General features: G+C 40.0%; 2 protein-coding genes across 2 annotated transcripts in view; both read left to right on the forward strand.

The window, feature by feature from the left end:
• LOC306933099 (SR-related and CTD-associated factor 4-like) overlaps positions 1-10,198 on the forward strand; it is a 34,088-nt gene extending 23,890 nt beyond the window's left edge. The window contains exons 17-18 of the mRNA XM_079515109.1: positions 6,697-6,835; positions 9,129-10,198. Coding sequence (XP_079371235.1) covers positions 6,697-6,835; positions 9,129-9,550 — 561 coding nt within the window. The 3' untranslated portion in view covers positions 9,551-10,198. The remainder of the gene's footprint in view (positions 1-6,696; positions 6,836-9,128) is intronic.
• A 4,831-nt stretch (positions 10,199-15,029) lies between these two features.
• LOC306932612 (rho guanine nucleotide exchange factor TIAM1-like) overlaps positions 15,030-20,245 on the forward strand; it is a 49,192-nt gene continuing 43,976 nt past the window's right edge. The window contains exon 1 of the mRNA XM_079514474.1: positions 15,030-15,054. The gene's annotated coding sequence lies outside the window, so the exon portion shown is untranslated. The remainder of the gene's footprint in view (positions 15,055-20,245) is intronic.

Consider the following 20,245-nt stretch of genomic DNA (forward strand, 5'->3'; position numbering starts at 1 on the left):
AATGGGTGTATTCTCTCATTCTGCTCGATAGGCATGTAGCTTTCAAACGAACAATCCATATTTTGTCTTGACATTGTAGATGTAGTGTCAGCCTTCATGGTTTAAGTTCTAAAGTTTTGGGCTGTGCCAGACCACAGGCTTAAAGGGATAGTTCAGCATTTTTTAGCTTAAGCTGTATGAAATACTTGCCATTTATATAGTGGTTGCAACTGTATTTATTGATTGCCTGAGTCCCGTGGTGGGAGTTCTGCTCTGGTTTTGGTGAATATTAAGTAGTTCCAGTCATTTTGTGGGGGGCACTGGGGCCACGCATTGAAAGGAAATTAAACCGCAAAACTAGGGTCAATAGTATTGTTGACCCATTTCTAAAATATTAGCGCAACTTTCTTCAACTTTGACCCCTCTATCACATGGAACTATTTTTGAGCATAGTGATATGGACACACAAAAATCATAGTTCCGTGTGATAGAGGGGTAAAAAATGAACGAATACAGTTGCAACCACTATTAATGGCAACTATTTCATACAGCTTAAGTTAAAGAATTCTGAACTATCCCTTTAAGATGCATAAATTCCTAAAATGACAGAACTTCCAATGTCAGTCATTGCTAAATAGACGTGAAAAGAGAAGTTTAATTTGCTGTGAGATATCCCTTATTTTATAACAACCATGGTATACAGATGTGTGGGGAACATCAGACTCACGAGGGCTCACCATATTGAGTTTTTGTGGAGATACTGGTGTATGGATATTGGAATATCCCTCTCTTGGACAATATTGATGAGCTCTGATGACAGAAAGGTAATCGGGCACTCACACCCATGTGAATAATGGACTTGACTGAATACTACACCTACCACCTTTACTCTCTGGACAACCTGATGTACTTTGTCAGGATTCTCATGAGAGCTCTCATATCATATGAGTGGTGGGTATATTAAACAAGAATGTTTTCAATGGGTCAAAACTGCCAAAAGTATTTCTTTCTTCAAATTTGAGAATGTGGATATATAAATGCGTTGATCCACTCCGAGATTGTGGCTCCTTATCAGAAATGCAGTGTACAGGCTTTCCTCAGTGAAACGAACCTTCAGGAGTTTGGAGGAGCAGGTATCCTGAATTCTCTACTGATTGGATCAGAAGCCAGGGTAAGAATAGACACCCCTGCTGCTGCTGCTGCTGCTCCCAGAGTATGGCAGCCAAGATATAACAAATGTGATTGTATACAGTGGTGGAAAAAGTACTCAAACGTTTTACTTAAAGTAAAAGTATTTCAGAATTCAAAATGTACTTGAGTAAAAATGTACTAAAAGTACCAAAAGTAAAAGTACTCATACTCATTTCAAGTTTTCAAATGAAAATAGCAGATCTAGAAGATCACAATGCGTGTAGATCGGCTATTTTCAAATGGCCAAAATGTATATAGGGCTCAGGTGGTTAATGCATGTCTTGTAATAATCGAAGTAACTAGTAACTAACGTTTTCAAATAAATATAGTGGAGTAAAAGTACAATATTTGGATCTGAGATATAGTGGAGTAGAAGTAGAAGTATTGTAAATTGGAAATACTCAAGTCAAGTACAAATACCTCTAAATGTACTTCATTACTTTACACCACTGATTGTATAGTATAGAAACAGGACTGCATGCCTGTACTTAAGCTGGCAGTAAAGCTTTACGTTTGTTCCTAAACAACTTAAAATGTTCTTGTTTTGTGTACTTAATTATTGGAGTTTACATTCTGTGCAAGCCTTGTGCACATTGAGAAGTGATTGCAACATCTGCTGGTGTGTCTTAAATAATTCAAAGTCTTATTCCTAAATCGAACATGTGTTACTATTCATATACAAGAAGCTATTGCGAATTTAAAGTTGGATTGCATAAATAGCAGCACTACATTTGAATAGTATAGACTCCAAAGTAACATTTCTTTATTTTACCATGCAAACATACAGAGTTTAGGAGACTCTTTACACTTGAATTCCTTTAGTTGACTCATCCTCTTCAACTCACAAAGCACCCTCCTGCAGTGAGCATGGGCTAAAGTGTGTGTGTGTGTGTGTGTGTGTGTGTGTGTGTGTGGGGGGGGAGGGGGGGTGGGGTTATGGGGGAGAATTTTGAATTGACAAATGCAGCTCATGGTAAATCTAGTGTTCTAGGTCTATTTCATAAAGGTGTTTGTGTGCCAGCATGATAACTGCAGGAGTCTTATACACTGGTACACAGTAACAGCTACTGTAAATGATTGACAAAATGACCCACCCAGAGTTCATGTTATTACCTTCAGCTGCATTTACCATGTACAATGTCTGCTACAGTAAGTAAAGGATCCATATACATTACTCCACCTCAATATGCGGAATGAATTATATGTGTCATACCATTGGCAAATGGTTAAGAAAAAATCAGTATAGGTTAGGAATAGATTAATATATACAGCTCCATCTCAATGAATTAGAATATTGTGTAAAAGTTCATTTTCTTCCGTAATATAATTCAAAAAGTGAAACTTTCATATATTCTCAATTCATTGTGCATAAAGTATTTAAAACCTTTTTGTTTTAATCTTGATGATTATGGCGTACACTCCGTACAGCTAATGAAAATCCTATCTGAGGATCATAGACTGAACAATACAAATTAATTACGGCTGTTATCAAAGCAAACCTGGGCTTCCATAACACCAACAGTGCCACAGGCTGATCACCCCCATGCCATGCCCCATTTATGAAATCATTTGTTCAAAAGTAGCCCAGACCAAATATTAACCGCATACATTAATATACTTTTCAGATGGTCGACATTTCTCATTTAAAAATTCACTTTTTAAGTGATCTAGTAAAATATTCAAATTCATTGAGATATGATTTTATTTTCCTGAGCTGTACGCCATAAGCATCAAGATTAAAAGAAAAAAAGGTTTTAAATACTTCTCTTTATGCACAATTGAGAATATATGAAAGTTTAAATTTTTGAATTATATTACGGAAGAAAATGAACAACTTTTACACAATATTCTAATTCATTGAGGTGTGTGTGTGTGTGTGTGTGTGTGTGTGTGTGTGTGTGTGTGTGTGTGTGTGTGTGTGTGTGTGTGTGTGTGTGTGTGTGTGTGTGTGTGTGTGTGTGTGTGTGTGTGTGTGTGTGTGTGTGTGTGTGTGTGTGTGTGTGTGTGTGTGTGTGTGATCTATGGCTGCTCAGTATTTCATTTTATTTATTGTTCGGTTCACTCATACCTCCTTTCCATTCCAAACACTGTTTCATTCTCACTGCTGTCGCTGCTATTATACCTGAATTGCATTCCGGGCATCAATAAAGGTTTACCTTATCTTTTCTTAATTATTACAAGTGTTTTGTTCACTTGCCTTCTCTTGGAGTTCAAAATGTACTATTTACACTGCACGTAGGGGACTATAGCCAAACTTTATCACTGCTCTGACAACTGGTGCGATATCCTAGGACCTAGAGACTAATCATATTACAGAAGAGAAGGGTCGCACTCAGAATGGCATGGGTGAGTTCACTTTTATAGTTTTTTTCTATTAGCCTAAAGACATTGAGAAGAAAACATAATTAACTCGCTCTTGCCATTCTGAATGTGACCCATCTCTTGTAATATGATAGGGGACTATAGCTGTCTCTCTCTTGCCTTGTGGATGTAGAGTGATGTTCACTAAAGGTAATGATAGGGGACTATAGCTGTCACTCTCTCTTGCCTTGTGGATGTAGAGTGATGTTCACTAAAGGTAATGCATGCTTACTGACCTTGTGATTCATTGTTTTACTTCATCATCCTAGTTAGGGATGGGCAGTATATTGATTTTACATCAATATCATATATGATATGATATGATATGATATGATATGATATAGTACTTTATTGTCAGTTCACACTGAAATTTGTCTTGCGACCCAGCAGCCATGTATGCAGAACACATATACACATTTGACAAAGCACAAAGAACAAAACAATATTACATTCCTAAAGACATGAATATGTTATCATACGTGGATGTATAACGTTTCTGAAGTGATAACTATAGATGTATGGAATTTTGGATATCGTAATCTAATTATTTTCTGGATTTAAAGGCTGCATTACACTAAAGCGATGTGATTTTTTAATTTACTTTAATGTTTTAGTTTCTATTTGTCTTTACCCAATTAGATATTATATGGGCATGAGTGATGATTTTTTATCAAAAATTGTATTAACCACATGAACCCAATGTCCCTAGTGTCCCTACTCTGGGGGCAAACATTTAGTGAAAATAGCAGATCTAAAAGCTCAGAAAATCCTGCTTAGTGAATTCACTAGGGCATTTGCACTCCCTAAGCTGTTACGGAGTTTGCAAACTCCCTGGAATCTTACTATAACCTGTATGACGTTACGCTGCACATTCAAAACCAAAAGCCCCAATGCAAAAATATAGATTTGCTAAATGACACATTTTGACCTGTGTGTGTGTGTGTGTGTGTGTGTGTGTGTGTGTGTGTGTGTGTGTGTGTGTGTGTGTGTGTGTGTGTGTGTGTGTGTGTGTGTGTGTGTGTGTGTGTGTGTGTGTGTGTGTGTGTGTGTGTGTGTGTGTGTGTGTGTGTGTGTGTGTCTCTGTCTCTGTCTCTGTCTCTGTCTCTGTCTCTGTCTCTGTCTCTGTCTCTGTCTCTGTCACAGACACAGACAGACATATGTGTGTCCTTTCACCAACATAACATAGCCATGTAAGCCGTGATTGTATTAGAATACTGAGTGTGAGGTCTGTTCAGGAGGGAGACAGAGATGCAGAGGGGGGATTTTGAGAGAGAGAAACATGCTAATTATATTAAAGGGAAAGACTACTTTTACGGAGGTTTGGGTTGTGTAGTTACCTTGCCGTGATGTAACTCCAAATGTGGACAATAAATTATAAAACAATTGCTCCAGTGATTATTATATATTAAATTGATAATTCAAAATATGCTCCTCATTGACTTACATTGTTTATGTATCGGTACTGAAAGAGTGACTTTGAGAGCTGTTTCAGCATACAAACACAAAGTTGATTCAGACAATATAGAGCATCACCAAAACTCATGTGGTTTTATTGAGTGGTGCAACCACTCCAAGGAACAGTAATGTCCCTGTGTCCATCCCTATGTCTGTATGTCCCTAAGTTTAGGGTACCAACTCTTGCACCACTAACTTCAGACAGGTCTGATTTTATTTTAAATACAAATGTTAACTTCCTGTTGATTTTACAATTTAAGATCTGGATCCGGATCCATGGATTTGTTTACGTACTAAAAGAGTGACTTTGAGAGTACAATGTAAATCAATGAGCATATTTTGAATGATCAATTTCTAATCACTGGAGCAATTATTTTGTATTTCTTGTCCACATTTGGAGTTACATCATGGCAAGGTAACTACACAACCCAAACCTCTATAAAAGTGGTCTTACCCTTGAATTAAAATTATGTTGAAGTGGTTTACAAACTGTTTCAGTATGCTTTGTATTTTTCTTGAAGTTGAAGTGGTGTATATATATATATCCACAAAGATTCCTTAGTGATGGAGCTTCACAGAAATATGGCAGCTTATGATGAAATAGTCACTCTGATATTAACCACATAAACCCTAGCATCCCTATTCTGTAGCAATAAGACGAAAATAGCTCAAATGCATCGTGATTCGCGATGCCTTGGGGGAAAAGGCCTTGAGCGTACCATGTGTAGAGATCCCGGGCATCCTGGTCCACTACGTATAGGGTTTAACTGGTTTAAATATGTCTTACATTTAGAGACATCAATGGGGTGTGTTAACATCAATGGCTTCTCAGTTCAATCCCTGGGTCATCCTGGCTGTGTGTAAAAATGTCCTTAAACAAGACACTGCACCCCTAGTGTCTGTCTCTCGAGCCAGACTGTTGCCTCCCACAATTTTGTGGAATAGTTGTCTGGCTAGTGGCTACATGAGACTACTGAACCCCTGACTGCTCATAATGAGCAGGTTGGTTATCCTGATTATCTGTTATATATATACATTGTAACTTTCTAAACTCCACAAAGTCCTTTTTTAGATTTTTATTTTATTCTGTTTTTGTTTCTTTGTTTTCTTAATCAACATTATTAGATTGTTGTTTTTTATTTATTCTAAAAGATGGAGGTATGTGTATTTAACATGTGTATTGGTGTGTGTTACTGTGAGTAGTATGTGTGGTTTGTAGGGATGCACCGAATATTCGGCCACTGAAACTATTCGGCCGAATAGTGACAAAAAATGCATATTTGGTATTCGGTTGGTGATTTTAGAGCCGAAACTGGGTTAACTTTTGTAACCTACTGTTTTGTTGTGATGATGTGATCAAAATGTAATGTATTTTGCCATAATCATGTTCAATCAACAAAGGTATGGCCTTGACAGCAATGGTACACAAACTGGTAAAAGAAATAAATGATAAATATAACATTAATCATATTCTGTTTTCGGCCAACTGTTTCCTTTATTCGGTATTCAGTTTTGGCGAATAATTTCCCATTCTGTGCAACCCTAGTGGTTTGTCAAGCGCTGCCGGTATATTAATGGAGTCCATTTACACTAAGGAGTAGCTCCTGATTGAGCTCATGAATCACCCATGTAGTTTATTTGCCATCAACACATAGTGGCTCAAAGTGTTGTTTCTTACTGATGATCATTTGATCTGTTTGTGTCTTTCAGGTGCCAGTGGTTCCACAGGCCATGCCCACCGCAGGTCTTCCTGTCTTTCCCAGCCACATAGTTATGTCCCCTACTTCCATCCCTCCTGGGGGCACCCCATTCATCCCTGCAGGGTTCGACCCTACTAAGCTACTGCCTGGTAAGATTCCTAATGGGAAATTAAATCATATTTGAAGAATAACTTAAATGGAAAAACAAATGTCTACAACATTCTTTGCTTGGAAGGTTCAATATGTGGCCTTGAGTATGTGAAAAGATGTGTATCTGCGCTGTTGGGCACAAAGATATTTCATCTTTTTTTACCCCCAATAAATGAATGCCCTATTTTATACTTTGTTGTACGGCATAAAAAATAACCAATCAGTCATTTTAAGTAGGGATGCACAATATAATCGGTAGCATAACGGGAACCGGCCATATTGGCCATAAAAATTCTATATCGGTATCGGAACGGTCTCGAAATAGATTATTTAATCCGTTTTCACCAGCATAAAGATTTTAAAATGAAAAATGTGGGATACCTGATGAAGGTCGTTTAGACCGAAACGTTGTCATTTTAATAAAAGTGCAGCTCTATAAGTGAAGACAGTGTGCGGGACCCTTTTTTTCTCATGATTCGCATTTGGTTGCCGGCTCCGACGCACCTGTCCTTGTAGGAGTGCACAAGGCCTTTTCTTTACAAAATTTAAAATAAAAAAATTAATCAATGAGTTCAATATAAATCAAACGTTTCTAGTACCTCTAGTCTATACCAAAAGCCAAATCAAATATGATGTAAAATGTCATGATCGTGCAAGCCTAATTTTAGGTCATCTTGCTGTTTGAATATTATGAATTTGAACAACTGCTATATTCTATCGATATGATGTATTGGGATACAGGAGTATACATGGGTTACTCTTACCTGCCATACTGTACCCAATTAGGGCGGCAACTGTTGATTATAAGTGATTATTCTATTGATTACTTTTTTGATTAATATAAAAAACAATAATTATATTATATATCCACAAATCGATTACGCACTTGAGCCCTATTTTGTACTTCGTCACACAATGGTCTCATACAAAAATTGTTGTACAAGCTCACAACGCATTGTGGAAACGTCATAACTAATCCAACCGACGGATTGCTAGCGCTTTTTCATTAATGTCAAACGAGAGAAAAAAATTCAGATTTTGATTGTACTTTTACTTCAATAAAAGGAGAGATCACAACAATATGGAAAAGCGAATGTTTATTGGAAAGATTTTGGCAGCAATTTAGCAAGCAAAAAGGTAAACGTTTATAGCAGAAGATTATTTTGGCGATTAGACTTTATTGAATAAGATTAGCTTTAAATAGGGAGAACCCCCCATTGGAGCATTGGAGTCTAGATGCTGGTGGTGGCAGCTGAGCAGATGAACCTCCTTCCTTCTCAACAAGCCCTTTCCACACCTAAGCGCAAAACGGTCAACAGCCACGCACTTCTTAAGCTCTGCGCAGCTTAAATTCCAATTTTTTTAGACAGCTGGTGGATGGAAAAGAAGCTCCACCTCCGCAGACTTTTTGCGCGGAGGAGAGCGTTTCCGGGAATCTGGCCGTCGCGCAAAAAGTCTGCGGAGGTGGAGCTTCTTTTCCATCCACCAGCTGTCTAAAAAGCCGAGAACGTGCGCTGCTCTTTCCATAGTGTGGCAGCACCTACACTGTCAGAGGCAGTGATATTTAAAGGCGGAGTCAAATCACCTGATTGGCTGCTGCAAAGTGCTCATGCTTGGATTTGTAAACAGATTTTGAGAACGGAAATGACGAGCTATGATAGTGCTGAAAGGCCGAATGAAGCGTTGGTTAAGTTCTTCCTTATTGAACCTTCACTAAAAGCTAAATTTCACTACAATTATTTGAAGACTTTAGTTACTTATTACTTTGTAGAGTTTCATTTCGACCATTTGAAAATAGCCAATCTACACGCTCACAATGCGTCACGACTTTCAGGGGAGACATTTGATCTATGTAAAGCGCCTTGGATAAAGGCGCTATATAAATGCACCATTTACCATTTACATTAACATACTCTACCATACAGATTGGTCAAAATATAATTTTATTCACTAAAACAAGTTGCATAGTTCATACATTCATGGCACCAACCTGCTCATCGGGAGCTATTAGGGGTTCAGAGTCTTGCTCAAGGACACTTCGACACTAACTCTGGGGGAGCCCGGGTTCGAACTGGGAACCTTGCAGTTCCCATCCGGCCACTCTACCCCTGAGCCACCGCCCTGTGTGTAGCTATGCTAAGTAGAGAGGTTAAAGGGATTTGCGCTGCAGAACAGAGCTATTTGAGCCACCTACAGTGGCCAGTTTGTCGTGAATTGTGAATTGAATTGTGAATTTGTAGTGATCTCTACAAAGGCTTGATGTACTTGTGCACTTGTGTTTTTGTTCTGCAGGTTTTTCTCCAGAACCTGTAAAAACTAAAGAGGATTCGTCTAAAGATAGTACAGCAAATAGTGGTGCATCCTCAGATGCAGGCACTGACAGCCAACTCGGATCACCAGGCGCACCAGTGATGAGCCCCCCAGGTCCAGCAGGCTTACCAGGTCCCAGACCTGGTATGCCACCCATGCACCCCCCTCCTGGCATGACAGCCGCTCACCTACCTCCATTCTTCCCACCTCCAAACATGATGCCCCCTCATATGATGCCAGGGGGCCCAATGTTTCCACCAGATAGGTTCAGAATGCTTATGCCCTTCCCTCCCCGTGGGCCTCCTTTCCCACTAAGGCATCCTATGGGACCAGAGGGCATGGAGGGAAGGCATTTCCGTGGAAGACCAGGATTTGGAGGCCCATACCAAAGAGGAAGATGGTAATGGTTGACTGGAAGGAACTACTCTGAAGGCTACTAATGATCTGGTTCTCAAGGACTGCTGTACTCTGGGGATGGAAGGATTCCAGAACTTGTGGGGAGAGACTGTGTTTTGCACCCTAGGCCTTTTTTCAGCATCATAATAAAGTACAAAAGACAAAACAACCAGTGGAAGTCTAATTTTCAATGCGGCCCTTGCTAATAACTTTCTGCTTTGAAATCCAGCAGGGACAAGGCTCTATAAATACTGCACATGTTTGTAGCTGTTGATAATGCTTTTGTATATATGAGAGGTCATTTTTTGGTTGTGCTGATTAGTTTGGGGGGTGCAAAAAAAGTTGAAGTATGTTTTTTTTTATGCTTTGTCCTTAATCACATTTTTTTGTGTATTGGAAAATAAGTAATCAATTTCTTAATATGTTTCATATTTAATTATTTTGTTTTTAGTATTTTTGTACAAATCCAACTTTTCAGTCCTGAACAAGTAGCAACAGATGAACATCCCCAAGACAGATGGAAGATCCTATCCTACCAGCAGAGGGCAGAGTAACCATTGGTACCATGAGCAACCTCTGTTGTTCCATAGGTCACACCTTGTTTTGGTGGGTAGTCAAAAAAAGAAACAAAAAACTTGAATTGTTTCTAATTCAAAGGAGAATAAAATAGGAGAGGTTACCCTACCCTGTATTATTTACTTGAAGAGGATTGAGTTATACATTTTTGGTTAAAATCAGTATTAAATAGCTCTATATTAGTATAGTAATTGCTATAGTGTTTGTTCAGTAACATGAATATATCCAGAGACAACTAACTGAAGTGATGAAACGAATGAGCAGGCAGAAAAGAATTAGCACTGTACAATTGAAGCTGATAATATGCAGGTATCATAAATGTTGGTGACGGTCTGCACATATATTTTTCAGTTTATTAAAGAGGCGGAGAGAACATGGATGCCCCGCTACTGAACAAACACTGGCAATGATTATTATCAGAATATTTTTTAACAATTTGTTTAAAAAAAGAAGAAAGAAATCACAACACCTTAAAGTCCTACACTAAGTTAAATGTAAGGGAGAAGTCTGACAACGGTGTTCTTCTGCCACCTGCAGTTTGAATTATACATTGACCATGTAGGATTGTTATATTATTCAGCATAATATGCAATTTTCCTCCCAGTGTTGTGTGGTGAACATGGTCTTTTTCCCCCGTTGTAAACTTGTATATACTTTAATAATCCGCATGATTACGTTTATTGTACCTAATGTGTTGAATGTTAAAACAATCACTTGTGTCACTATTCACCATCTACACACATTAATAAACGTTTATTTTGCTATGTAAGTAAATGTGTCGTGACTCGTGTGTGTATTATACTATCTGCTAAATAGATTGGATATAGATATTTAGTATTAGATTTAAGAAATGTGGCCCGAAAAGGTAAGCTGTAGCTGATTGGCTTGGGGAATGAGAGACATTCTCACGATCCATTCTTCGCGCGCCCGTCTCCAGGGGAAGCGTGCTCCTCCCCTTACAGCGGTGTAGCAACAACATGCACGGTGTGGACGCACCGACCTCGGAGCGGCCGCATTCGCTGACTTGGACAACTCCAACCTGTTAAAATGGTTTTATTATTCGATCGGCAGCAGTGGTTTGTTTACTTGAGAAGGTGATAGCAGGTATGTGGCCTATTCATTGATACAAGCTGTCCCCAAATGAGCCTGATGTCCGATGCCTCCCCAGGGTCCTAGTGCTGAGCAATTGACCGTGCGTGTCAGTCAGTCAGTCAATCATGCAAGTTTATAAGAGCAGACAGTGCCGCACTGACACATTCCGCGATATAACTGTTTCTCGTGTTGTATAGTGTCATGAATCGGAAGCTTGCTAACAGTGATGGGTGTCTCAGCGCAGGCATCAGTGATTAGGCCGGTTTAGTAATCATATTGATATGGCTCATGGCTGCACACAGTCATGTATGATAACGTTTAGCTATTCGTTATTTATTTATTTTTTTGGGGGGGGCAATACGTTAATGTCTGCCATTCATTCATACACCTCACTTAGCTGTCTGAATTCGAATTCACCAGCCGCGTATGACGTTGGCAACATGCAAGCGAGACGTGCAACGGTGCAAGATAACCTGTCTGTCCGCGTTACCTTGATCCAGAGGTGTTTTGATGCTGCTCTGCTCAGTCATGTACACACACCGTGCAGCATCCAGTGATTGAAGTCAACGGCATGGCATTTGATTTTGCTCCGTGTGTACTGTGTTGTTGCATGGCAGTGAATATGTGAATTAATTATCCAGTCTTACGCAATACGCCGTGTGACAGCTGCACTCGCCAAAAAATATTGCAGCATCTTTACACCCACTAGTAAACAGGCCATGTCGTGAAAGGCGTAGCTCGTCTGTGCATAACACTCAAATGACCTTGCTTACTTGTAGCCTACCAAGTTTGTTGCAGTATCGTTACAATAGGCCGATTGTTGTAATATTGTTGGACATAAAGTAGTAGGCTATGCTTGCAATGTTCTTGCTGTCAGTTCAAAATCAGATCAGCTACTACAGCCTATAGCTAACAGGTAGGCAAGATACATGTAAGGAGCCCCTGCATGACTAACTGATGGCTAATATTTTTGAGCGGTGCCTAACCACTCTATGCACTGCTATGTGTGTATGTCTGTCTCTGTGTATGTCTGAGCACGGACAGCTGCAACACCTGGGCAATACCGCTGGATGGCACTGTTGAGCAGCGTCTCACACACAGGCCAGGGAGGTGGGCTTGTACAGTACAGTACGAGTAGTACAGTACAGTATTAGTACAGTACAGGTAGTACAGAGTACAGTATGTGGAGTACAGAACAGTATGAGGAGTACAGTACAGTACGATTAGTACAGTACGAATAGAGGGTATGTGCGTGACATCATCAAACCTGGAAGTTAATATGCAGGAATGCCTACTGAGTGGCAAAAAACTACTTTCTGGCCCTGACAGCCCATACATCCAAACCAGAGGCGTATCTACAATAAGGCGAGGGCAGGCCTGTCCAAATCCATATCTGGCCTGGCCAAAAACCATACAATGAGAAAAAAGAGGACAAAAACAAGACCTGAGAACTATTAAAATGGACAGCTGATTGGCCGTTGCGGTCATAGAGTATATATATAATAGAGACTGAACTGGCGCGAAGCGCCGCCCCCCCAGCTATTCATGTCAGTGGAAGTTGCTCAGTGGCGTTTTGAAGCACCCGGAAGACTGCCGGAAGTCCCTCCCCGGACCTCAACTTTGAGGTCCTGGGTGACGTAGGGCAACCGAGCGCTCAACGTTAAAGCCCAGCTGCACGGGGTTTCCCGGTCATGAATCCACGGGTCCGCCTGTAGTCCCTCCTCCTACCACTACGACCCAGAGCTTCAACGTTGAATAGCCTCACTGGCCCCTTGGTTGCGGTAGAGCGCGACCCTCAATCACCCATTGGAATGTAAATGAAAGCCTTTCAGCCTTTGTATGATTGTATCCCACTCGTCTGGCAGGTATATCTCTTTGAAAACCTTTAGTGCTACGATAGTGTGCGGGGAGACGACAATTAACATATCTTGCCTGGCCAAAACGTAATTCGTGGATACGCCACTGATCCAAACAGAAAAGTCCTATCTGATTGCATTAAACAATGTTAAACTCACTTTGCCCATTGCTTTGCCACTCGATGTGCCATTCACTTTAAGCATGCGCATACCCTCTATAGCACAGTACAGCACAGTACCCCCGTGAATTACAAAAACTCTTCGTCTCTGCAGTACGAGTACCAGTATGGTGCCAGTACAGTATGAGTACAGTACTGTACTGTGCTGTACTGTATGAGTACAGTCTGTACAGTACAGATTACAGTTTTTGCGTGGTGCTAGTCACTCCAAGGAACAGCAATGTGCGTCTCCATATGTCTCCATGTCCGCTTGAGTACGGAACAGTAAGAGCAGTACAGTACAGTACAGTACGAGTAATACAGTACAGAAAGTATAGTTGCACTGCTCAGTTCACACAGGTGTGTTTTTTTTTTTTTATTAATTAATTGGTTGTTCATAGAGTAGTGGGATCTAGATCTAGAAAACAACAAACAAAACAAAAATAGGCCTGTGCAAACAACCCAATGGAAGACAGACACATAATGGCATAATGTACATCACTGCTCTTACATCATTCAAAAAAGTGGATGTTACAAGAAGCTGTGTCAACTAACATGCAGCTTGAAATATCAGCATGGGTTTATTTGTGACTCTCACATACAAGTTCAGACATGTTGATGATGAACAGGTTTGGCTGATAAACGGTGAGGTTCCTTGATTGAAACTTAGGTCAGTATCCAGTAGTGCACCTCACACCAAGGCCAAGTTGTGTTGCATAATGCTGCATAGTATTACTGACCATCATGGCTCACTGATCACTGTCCACTGATCAGCTCATTTCAAATTTGGCCAAGCAGCCTGGTCATAGATTTCAGTCTTTGATCAATACAAACTTTGCAACTTGAGTCAGCTGAAAGTCGATGGCCGGTCTACAAAATCAGGGGCCTTGAGCCTTTTCCTATTAGGATCATTAACACAGACCATAACCATATCAGCCTCAACTGGTTACAAACTGCAATCCAGTTTACAATCTGTATAATTTGCATCAATTGAGAAACAAGCTTTAGATGTAGCATGCCTTGCTTTTATATTGCCATAATAGTTACAGTCGTAGCATACGTTAATTTAAGTTTATCTGTGGTTACTGGTAGTCAAAAACTAGGCTGGTAAAGCTTTTGACTACCAGTATGGCATTGGTTACCATTTGCCAATATACGTTTGCCTGGATCAAAGTAAATGTTTAGATAAAGTAAGAACCATGCAGTGAATCCAACAGAATTACTTCAGTGTTATGATGTCCTCAGGGTTGTAAACTGAGCCCACCTGATATGCTCATACAGAAAACTCTCATTCTCTCTGTGGATCAAAGTGGAGCTAGTTCAGCTTTCTTCTGATTTGTGTAGGTAGGTCTTTCAGATGACATTTTCTATCTCAAAGATTTCTAATCTATAACATCTTGAGGCATTGGGTAACTGTTTTGATCGGACAAAAAAAGAATGTCCACACATTCATATGGTAATGCATTGGCTTTTTTGTACAATTCATGACTTTGTTCTTTTTGTGTAAAGATATGTACTACCAACCACAGATGATTACTTGAAATGCGCATAATTTAGATCGTTAAAAGTGTTAGTGTGCTGTGAATTATTCATTTCCATCCCACATTCACACAAATGTTCATTCATTGGCAAAATGGTACCAAGTAAATACTGTAGGCAGCCTAATGTTTAGCTTTGTGCAGTAAATAACATAGGCACTGGGCAGCCAACTGTTTTCAGTGTTCTGTGGTTGTTTCGCCATCCTAGTTAATGCAAAAGACAAGGAATATGCCTCTAGAATGGCCACTTCTTCAACCAAGGACCTTAAAACACAGAGCCAGAGACACACAGGTAAATGTAGACCTATTTTTATGGAAATTAATGGTTATCAGGGTAACATTACCAGGAACATATCACAACTCAGCAACATGATCTACACATAAGCCTGCTTTAATTTAGCCTAGTTTGTTTTTCTACTGGCTATAATGTAAACAGCGTTTACATTATTTATGAAAATAATAATAGGCTATTAATAATAATAATCATGAATGATATATATCCAGCCTTCATCAGTGTGGTGATGGTGAAGGCTGGATAGCCGAAACCTCATCTTTAATTCACCATGCAAGAATAAAAATTAAAGCAGTCTTGGTGTGTGCGACGCCGACCCATCACCTATATTTCCATTATATGATTTGAACGGGTAACGCACCTTAAGTCAGAGCACGGTGGTCACAAGAAAAACTAACAGTCACAAAACTTGAAATCTTGCCATGATGAAAGTTGTCTCTTTCCTCAAGGTAAAAGGAGATATTCTTGGTGTTGCAAACTAGTTCTATATTAACTATTCTAAGATCACCCCATTTTATTGGATTTCACAGATGACACTGGGAAATTCTAATCTGTCAGATTCTACTAATGATATGACTGCCTCTATAACATACAGTACATTTGATTATTGAACACTATCACACACGCACACCGCACGCACGCGCGCACACACACACACACACACATACACACACACACACTTTTTGCTGCTGTTCAATGTGTGAGCTGTTTTGTGTGTAACTTATAACGATAGAAGAGTAATTTGAAGATGTAATACTGGCAAGTGTATTTATCATTTTATTTCCTAATACAGGTGTTCTCAAACTTTTTTATGCCATGACCCCATTTTATGAGAATTTTTTTAGTTTAGTTTTTTCCAACCAAGGTTCATGTTTTAGGTTGTTATTAGAGAAAGTAAAAGATGAGTGTTATTTTTTTTATTTTTTTTGCTGCTTTCTTTCGTTTTAGGTATGTTAGCTGTTTTTGACAGGGGGCGGGGGCATTCGAGCATGGGGCTAAATATGTATTTTTTTACAACAGCGATTTATTTTTTAATTATTTACTATAGTCCTAATAAACCCCAGGCAATTTCATCTGGCCACAAAAGATCACGAGATCTACTGAATGTGTCAAACTGACATATTGAGTCTATGACACACAGTGTGGCTTCCCCCCAGTAGGCTACCTTCACATTCAGTAGATCCTGTGATTTTTTTGGGGCCAGATGTAATTTCCTGGGGTTTATTAGGACTATAGTAAATAATAAAAATAGAAATCGCCATAATATTTTGTAAAAAAATACATATTTAGCCCCATGCTCGAATGCCCCCGCCCCTCTGTCAAAAACAGCTAAAATCCCTAAAACGAAAGAAAGCAGCAAATGAAAAAGAAAATAGCACTCATCTTTTACTTTCTCTAATAACATCCTAAAACATGAACTTTGTTTGAAAAAAACTAAAGTTGTCCTTTAATTATAGTTTCAAACTGGAAATGAAGAATACCGGTATCTTAAAATAAAAGCATACGTTTTTGGCCTTATGAATATGTAATAGACAATGAAATTAAAAAGTGATTCCTGCAGATTTGTAAGCCTATCTTATCTATCTTATTATCTTAAGGAATACATAATTTGTAGTACAGCCCCAAAACACTAGCAACTCAATATTACCTTTTTCCTATTTAGTCTTATTTCTTTATTTTTTTTATAATTTTTATCCCACGATTTTGTAGCCCATTTTTCACCCCTGTGTCAATATCTAATGTGATCCTGGGCTCTACACACGCTCCGCCATGGGGAGAGCAACGGACTTGAACTCATGCTTCCTTCATGCCTGAGTGTCCTAGTTGCTCCTTTACACCTGACAGGGGGGAGTTTCCCTGGTTGGACGTTGCGCGTGGAAGGAACACGTTATTCCAACCAGTTCCTTTCCCCTCCATCAGGTGCCCCGGCTGGCCAGGGGGAGGCAGTTTAGAGAGCAGTTTAGGGGACATGGGGAGAACATGCAAACTCCACACAGAAAGGCCCTTTCGCTAACCCCGCCTCGGGTATGGGCACTGATGACGCGGAGGAGGAAACACGCCGCCAGCACCCACAGCGTCCCCAGCGGGAATCGAACCCAGGACCTTCTAGCTGTGAGGCGACAGCACTACCAACTGTGCCACCGTGCCCCTTATTTAGTCTTATTTCAGGAATAGAATAGAGATACCCCCTGTCCTGAACATATCACCATATGTAGGCAGAGTGCACTACCAACTGTACCAATAGAATAGAGATACCCCCTGGCCCTGTCCTGAACATATCACCATATGTAGGCAGAGTGCAGATATACTGTGTCAACAACAGGTTGCAATAGCATAATGGCAATTGACATTGGCATTACTGTTTTGGCAATGACATTTTCTGTACGGCAAAGATGAGGAGAGCTGTTGAAATGGTGAAAAAGCAACGTAGCAACATATGACACAGGTGCATAAAATATATTTTAGGAATGCATTTTTAAACTTGCATGCCTGGTTTTAAGCATGGCTGTGTGAGCTGCTATTTTGGCAGGCTTCCCAAAGTGCTTATGGGAATCCCTGGATAAGGATGTGGCAAAAACTCTTTTCAAAGCTGGCACACTCTTCAGCAGATTGAGGGTGAAATCATGGGAGATGTGCTGCATGTCATATGAATTAAATCTGGATTTACGGACAGAAGATCTAAGCTTTCTTTTGGATTGTAGATGATTACTAAACCTAGTGGGACTAGGAAATGAGAAGGCCCTGACTATGAGTGGCTTGGACCTAGCTGTGGAAACAAGAAAACAAAGCTCTCCACAAATTGAGTCAACTGGCCTGAGCAGTGGAGTATTGACTTGTGCTTCAAAGGCTCCTTTGAGGTTGTGTTATTCTGAGCAAAAGTGATTTCTTCAAAGATTCTCTTCCAATTACAGTCAGTTAACTATTCTACTGATTGATATGGGTGCACTTAGTTTAGAGAACTGTGGATGGATTCAGAGCTGACACTTGCTCTGCATAATAATGGTCATGGGGTTTGGGGACATGGCAGATGAGCATGAAAGCTTTATCAAAACTCAGTTCCTATTTCAGAGCTATCGGTGGCAACTCATGACCAGCTGTCAGAAATGCGTAGGGTGATCATCGGATTCATGTGGCTGATAAAGCAGTGTGGTTTAGATGAATAATAGATTCCAAGTGCTCTAAACTGCTGAGGTTATGACTCACTTTGGGGTGGGTGGAGTGGAGTAGGCTAACTTTACTGTGCCATTAATCATGAGAAAAAACTTCCTGAACCCATATATTTGGTCTGTGGTGTTTGATTTTCACTGCTGTTAAGACTGGACCTTACCTGGATTTAATATCGTATTGTATATTAATACACTCAAAAGCTCTCAGTAACCAGCATGAACAATAAAATCCTGTTTTAGTTGAGCTCTCAGAAACTACAAGAACCTATAAATAACTAATAAGAAGGTACCTCTACTCTTCTAAGCCAATCAGATTCAGATTTCTTGCCATTTCTACATTATTTTACTTTCCATACCAGTGCCTTTGATGTTGACTGTGGAGAGGCAGCCCACCGCTGAGTTTTCCACTAATGATCTCTACCAGCACAGGGTTGGGGTGACTGCTTTCATGGGTTGTGTAAGAGTTGCCATTTTCATTTATAGTTTTCCATCATATAGAGTGTTTCTTTTCAGCAAGGTGTATCATCTGCCTTGTCTGGAGTAGGACACCATGGGGACTATTTTTAGTGTGTGGAGGTCTTCAAGAAAATGCACATGGGATGTATGTTGCAAGGCTGCAACATTCTAATGAAAAGACTCACTATATATTGTGTATGACCCTTCAAATAATGGAATACAGTTCAATGTTGTGTACTAGGCCACATGTAGCCATTTTGAAACAGATTGGTAGATGTTATCTGCAGCATCTTGAATTGCATATTTTATGCTAACTGTGAATGTAAAATAAAGGATTGCACACACAGGTTCACATGTTACATTACTATTGCTGTAGAGCCATATAATGTGGTGTGCAGACAGTGCAGTACACTACACTGAATGTCAAGTATTACATTTACATGAATTGGTTCAACACAACTTGCTCATGCAAAGCAGTACTATTGTGATCCCAGATAACCTGTGTATCACTTACGGTTATGCCTTGATTCAGTTGATCGTACATGCATCCTCTGCTTAAATGATCATAAATGTTATTTCTTTGCATGTATTGTAGGCCATGAAAGCCACCTCTTTAACAACACAGACTCCATGCGCAAACTCATATCAAGTATTTTTCTCTCAGAAACCGTCGGAGCTACAGTCACAACACTTGGAGGGGAGGTTAATAATAATTATTAAAATTAATGTAATAAATAATTACATCAGTCGGCCTCATGGTGGCGCTATAACAGCTCACTTTACATTTCGCCTTATAACTCTTCGTGTTGTCGGACTAATGACTGTAGGACTGTTGGTATGTCTAATCAATGTATGCACCCCACGGGCAAGTGCCTCTGACACCAGACTGATTACACCTCAAAATACATACATCAATAATAGGATCTATTACATCGCTGTACCCACACTGTACATCATTTGGTGTTCATATATTTGAACGGGTAAGGACCTAGTTATGTATAGTTTATAACTGTTCTGTAAGCATTGCAGAGTGATGTACGTTGAGGGTACTGTACGAAAGCTGTGGTCGCATTTACCATGAAATCGTACATTTTGTCCGTCAGGGTATCACTCAAAATCACCATACATCCCCATATATGATGACCAGGTTCTCGTGACATCACGTGACATCATCAGGGATCCCTGATGTCATAGTAAATGCGACTTGCTGTCGCAATTAAGCCCATATATGGAGATCCCTGATGTCATCAATATTGGCAGCAACTCTACATCTGACCTCAAACCCTTAGATCTCCATATATGGATATATGTCAGAACCTGTTCTGACATTCCATATGTTGATAATTCCCCATCCATCTTTGATGTCTCCCTTTTGACTGATACCTGTCCATTCAAACTCTAGACGGGCCTGCCCCAAAGTTATTAGTGCAGCCACGACCAGCAGCCAGTGAAAACTAGAGTTCTCAACAGGCCCGAAATTTAAGGCCCGGCCCTACCTGGGCCCTCATCAAACCCTGTACACTCAAGATACTGCCCCCACTGCCACCCTTAGATCTCCATATATGGAG

Source organism: Electrona antarctica (assembly GCF_951216825.1).
Source record: "Electrona antarctica genome assembly, chromosome: 11".
NCBI classification, from domain to species: domain Eukaryota; kingdom Metazoa; phylum Chordata; class Actinopteri; order Myctophiformes; family Myctophidae; genus Electrona; species Electrona antarctica.